At 40.2% G+C, this 6,000-nt stretch overlaps 1 protein-coding gene across 2 annotated transcripts in view; it reads right to left on the reverse strand.

Annotated features, from left to right (window-relative positions):
• Positions 1-5,119, reverse strand: part of LOC109111753 (histone acetyltransferase KAT6B-like) — a 39,347-nt gene extending 34,228 nt beyond the window's left edge. The window contains exons 1-2 of one of the 2 annotated variants that reach the window (XM_042768944.1): positions 4,881-5,119; positions 643-1,514 (exon numbers count right to left, since the gene is read on the reverse strand). In XM_042768944.1, coding sequence (XP_042624878.1) covers positions 643-1,263 — 621 coding nt within the window. In that variant the 5' untranslated portion in view covers positions 1,264-1,514; positions 4,881-5,119. The remainder of the gene's footprint in view (positions 1-642; positions 1,515-4,880) is intronic. The other variant, XM_042768943.1, reaches the window with a different exon arrangement.
• Between the last annotated feature and the right edge of the window lie 881 nt (positions 5,120-6,000).

Below are 6,000 nucleotides of genomic sequence, written 5' to 3' on the forward strand. Positions count from 1 at the left end.
GCTACTCCAACATCTGTAGTGTATCATGCCCTCATTTAGAAAACTATCTTGGAGAAAACCAAAGATGATTTAGGAATAAAAACATGGTCTACTCATTTTTCGCACAACATGTCAATCACACAATGTGAAAATCAATCCCAAGTTCTCTCAAGTGGATGACAAAGCGGTTTGGGGCGAATAGTGGAGAAACCCTTTACCTAAACAATGAATTAGGCTATGGTTTCAAGATATTTCAACAATTTAGGACAACTAAGCCACTTTTGTATAGTCAAGGCCTGAAAAACTACGAACACTGGACTTAAACTACTGACTTACTAGATGTTACAACCTCTAAATGACACTGGTGGCTCCCGTAGGCATGTCAACAACTGTTCCTGACACTTTTTTCACTAGATTTTGAAACTCTGATTGTTTGAAACTCAAACAAAGCTAAACTGTTTGGAAAATGCCACAAATCTGCTTGGTAGTGAATGAAGAGGTTCCTAAACGACCATAAGTTCCCAAGACTTTTTATGGTTAAAACCTTGTAAGACAGCTTTAAATAAGTTGTGCGACTTTGCATTTGCAGAAACTATAAAGCGAGTTATTACATTCACAGCTTTTCAGACAAGCACACAGAGCATGATTGGATACAAATAGTACCTGGTCTCTCTCATGAGGGAGTAGTGTCACAGGTGGGAGGTCAACACCAAAGACCCCCACGCTCCTGAAGCAAGCTTTGCCTCCCAGCCCACCACTGTTCATCCTGTAGAGTGGCCCATCCTTGAGCAGCCGCCCATTGTTTACCGCTCGCTTAGCAGCTAGCCTCAGCCTCTGCTGAAACCTTGGGTTCGCCACAACATTCACCAGGTCGCCCTGGCTTCTAAGAAATCTCTCGATGTTCCTTAGAGAGGAGCCAGCCGGGACGCCCAGACCTTCAATAGCCCTCCTAAGGATTTTATTCCAATCCACATGGCGCAGATCTCCTGCAGGTATCACAGATCCAAGCGAGACCGGGCCAGAGCCTCCCAGCTTGAAAGGCCCAATCCTTCCCGGGTTATCCGGGTCTTTGTATGAAGCGCATCCTTTGCTGGTAACCTTAAGGATGGATCCATCCTTCACAGAGAGCTCCAGCTGCTGGAGTACGACGCCCTTGTCTAGTCCATGTGAGGTTGAGACGGCATGGCAAATCCGCTCCTCCGAAGGCCGCTGCTTCTGCCTTTTGATCTTCTGAATAGCCTCAAGAATCCACTCTGTGTACAGGGGATTGGCCAGTTTCACCATGGTGAAATAAGTTGTTTCATTAAGGTGTGATCCATGAATACATTCCTTTTCTTTTAAGAGTGAACAATATGCATCCACAAACAACAGCCAGCCATTAGTACATCATGCCGAACAGGATATGAGACTGATGTAACTCCTCAAAGATCAGACTGGCTATTCATTTCTTTTCCCTTTTGTCAGAAAGAAAAAAATCCCTTGTGGTTGTAAATCCAAAGTCAGAAGACTTGCTGAAAAATCCTTTCGTGTTACACCTGTGGGTGTGAAGAAAAGAAAAACAGAAAATACATGTTACTTTGCACCAAAATAAACACTCTCTCCAGAGCCACTCTAGAACAAGTTACATGGGCATGGCAATTTGATCCAGGGGTTAGGCTAACCAACACTTCCACTTGTTTACACTAGTCTTACTGTTTTACACTAGTACAATATAAAATAGGTTAATAAGGTTTATCTATACTCATACTATACATCATTATATATGTATATATATAAAACCTGGACCACAGAACCAGTCATAAGGGTCAATTTTTTTAAATTGAGATTTAGAAATCATCTGAAAGCTGAATAAATCAGCTTTTCATTGGTGTATGGTTAACTTAAGATAGGACAATATTTGGCTGATATACACCTATTTGATAATCTGGAATCTGAGGGTAAAAAAAAAAAAAAAAAAAAAAAAAAAAAAACCTTGAGAAAATCACCTTTAAAGTTGTCCAAATGAAGTCCTTAGCAATGCATATTACTAATGATAATATATTTTTTTGATATATTTACGGTAGGAAATTTACAAAATATCTTCATGGAACAGGATTTTTACCTAATATCCTAATGATTTTTGGCATAAAAGAAAAACCAATAATTTTGACCCATACAGTGTATTTTTGGCTATTGCTACAAATATACCCGTGCTACTTATGACTGGTTTTGTGGTCCAGGGTCACACACACACATATACACGTCTATATATATAACATGTGACTTCCGTTGTTAGATGAACACATTCCATAAAAGGATAAATCACCAGTCCAAACCAGACAGACCAGTACAACCATGAGATTAAGATGAACATGTTAATTCACATTTTGATCAAACGCAAGCCACTTTAGGAGACTTATAACTGGTACTCAAAATCTATCTCTCCCCCCCCCCCCCTTTACTAATATATATATATATATATAATATATATATATATATATATATATATATATATATATATATATATATATATATATATATATAAACACACACACACACATATTTAGTTATAAGCTAAAACACAGTACATCATGGATAACATAACACTGTATTAAGTTCATTGATTTATGATAGTGTAAAAACTCAAACAGCACAAGCAGGGGAAGAACAGTGCTGCGAGCAGCCAGCAGGTGACATGCAGTGAACAATTTCTCAAGAATCCCTCTCTGCTCGCAGCAGCAGCCGTGTAAACTCAACCACAACTTCTCTGCCATTATATTGTTACATAAAAAGCCCCGCACACATACTGAGGGGAACACTTGACCCATTCCTCTGAGACATTAGATCCGGCCTAAACAGATCCGAGAAGAGCTACGGTAAATAATTGAACGACGCAACTCGGTTAGCCAGCAAAATAACCACCAAATAACTCGAGTTTAAATGGAGAGGGCATGACAGCACACAGAGTGTTAGAAGAAAATACAAAAACAAGACAACAGATGCTAAAACAAAGTCTTATTTATCAACTGACACTCATTTTGGGTGTTCAACTCAAACTTAAAAGCACAACATACAGCGCTGTTTAAGATTTGACACTTATTTAAACCATTTTAAATCTCGCCTAACGTTACACTCTTCCAGTTTTGGTCACACACGTCGACTTGGCCGTGACATTTCACATCAGGAGTCTAGCAACATCATCTGCAATGCTGACAGCTAAAACACAACACCGTGTCACAAACGCGTACTGACATTCGTACTTCAGCTCGAGTCCGCTGATTAAAGCCGAGATAGTGAACTAAAGTCAGGCGAATCTCAAAAGCATTAGGCGTCTTATCTCCTGCATCGGCTTTCTAAACAGCCCCGGAGCTCAAGTCTAGCACGCTAGGCTAAAGCTGGCTAAATTAGGTTATGCTTTATGACTACTTCCGACAGATGCCTATCTATAATTTATGATGACAAAGTCAACATATCAATTAACCCACGGTCTCGCTAACCTTGCTTTCTGGACGCTTTAACACGCTGGACAGGTCAGGTGACTTCGCCGCTTTGCCCGGTCGCGTTACTAAACAGACGCCATTTTGTTACAATGTTGTAGTTTACATGAATCCGACATGACACTGATTACAACCCAATGGAGTCTCATTAAACCTTACCTTCACAAAGACGCTCCCGCCCAAGAAACTTTAATATTGGTTAGAAAGGGCAAATACTTAAACCTGGTTTGATAGCCAAGGTGTCAATCACAAGAAAACAGTTCGGCCTCTCGAGGAATCGGTTGGCTTCACAATCTGTCAATAATCACTTGACCCGCCTCTTAAAGGGACAGTTCACCACCGCTGAACGTTCTGTCATCGTTTACTCACTCTCATGTTTTTCCAAACCTATGTGACTTTCTTTCTTCCGTGGAGCACGAACTGACACATGAAGCAGAAAGTGAAGAACTGACGATAGCCTTAATAATTAATTATTTTCAGTTTTTTTTAAGATTCAATAAAAGTGAACAGTAACTGAAGGCTGTCATTCTGCATATCATCACATTTTTAGTCATTCGGGATTATTAAAGCACTAGGAGTAAAAAAATGACAGTATCTTCATATTTAAACAAGCTACCCTTTTATGGTGTTAACTTCTCTTTAGTCCGTTCTGTGTATGGAATGCGATACCTGCTGTTCTATCCGCCTTAGAAAACAGTTTTCAGGGATATTTAATGATCAAGTAATGACTTTAAAACTACTTGATGGCTCTTTAAATATAAGACCAGCCGAAACTAGCTCTACACCTTTAAGAAGGCTCCCCCTAATGAGAATCGCACGACACTGCAATAGAACCAGATCGACCTAGTCACACTTTTTGGAGAATAATGTAATGGTGAATAAATTAGTCCAAGTGCTCGAGTTATCCCTGGCATTCCCCGTACTGCGTGCACTGTAATCAAGTAGGCTATAAGAATTAGTTTGCACTTTACAAGAGACACGGGAGGCCATGAACTATCGAGCGCGCGCATCCTCACGAAGGTACTGTGCAAGCAAATAGGCAACATTTATAAATCCTGCGAATGCCTAAGCAGATCATGGCATATCATTTCTCCCGTTATTCTGAAACATTAAAAAGCAGCGATGATGACTGATGTTGGTTTATGCGCTCCTGTCCAAAGCATGCAAAAATGCACTCATATTTCAAGTTCAAGCAAATGAGAGCAGATAGCATCTGGAAAATTCCATTTATGCGGGTCAAGCAGCAGCTTGCGATACTTGCGCGGTTCGCGTAACCCAATAACCTTAATAGCCCGAATTCATTTCTCCGCTTGCGTCAAGTTACATCACTCACGACAACTTAAACTTGAACGATTAAAACAAGCCACCAACAACAAGACACCGCCGAGATAAATGCCCGACAACGCTGGCAAAGCGAACATTTACCTTTAAGTTCCTCGCGCGATCTCTCCGCGCTCCTCCTATAAGCAATAAAAACACGCTTATTTTTGCGTGAAGTAGCCTGATATATCCAACGGGGTCCTGTTTGATTCGGAAGATGAACGCACGCGTAGGCAGAGGGAACCTGATAACAACTAATTGAAAGGTTAATCTACATAGGAGTCTGTGACAAAGTAGTACCCTCCCCTTTCGGCACTCCATCAGCCACAGAGGAGGACTAACTCGCTGTAACCGCTATGTGACATCACATCGCTCATTGGGAAACAATGTACATTGTTAAAGACTACATGGCATGGGTGGGAAAAGAGGAGACGTAATGTGCCCTCTCTGTGAAGCGGAAAAGGAAACTTTTAATATCACTTATTGGGATATGAATGTATGCGTAGCAAGTCAGCACGCGCAATCATGCGTGATTATAAACTGTAGGGGGGGGAGACAAGATACTGTCTGATAGGCTATGTCGTGTTTTTGAAGAGGATGATGAAACTTGTAATATCACCCAGCACAGATCAATTTAATATGAATACACGCATATATGCATAATTATAATAAAAGTTTCACACTGTTTAATTATACATCACTTTAGAATTGCTCAGAAGGTGTTGCACATGTAATTGATGTTTATTTGCAATATAAACACCGGCATCAATTAAATGCAGCCAAATGTGCTACACCACAGTTGGAACAACATAATTGGAGTAAACTGAAACCATTTCATAACAAAATTTGCCACTGATAGTTTTCAAATGCACCTGAGATCCCATGGGTTTGCCCTGTGGTGACAATTTTGTGTTGCAGAATAATCTGAACCTTGGACATGCTACTTTTTTTTTTTTTTTTTACTGTGCCTGACAGGAAAACAAATGGCACACTAAATAAAAATTGAGCCATGTGGGATGTGGTTACCCTTTGGCAAAAGCCTTTATACTGGCTTCCAGCAAAGCCTGATCAAGGTGATTTGACACCAAAGGGTTGTCTTCCTTGAAACACCAAGTTGAGCTACTTATAGCAGCTGGTCGGGGTGTGATATACTAACACAACACTTACAACTGTGTTAATATAATTACACTTCTTTAAGTTGGATCCACTTTTTACTTTATGATGA

Source organism: Cyprinus carpio, chromosome A13, assembly GCF_018340385.1.
Source record: "Cyprinus carpio isolate SPL01 chromosome A13, ASM1834038v1, whole genome shotgun sequence".
Lineage (NCBI taxonomy): Eukaryota > Metazoa > Chordata > Actinopteri > Cypriniformes > Cyprinidae > Cyprinus > Cyprinus carpio.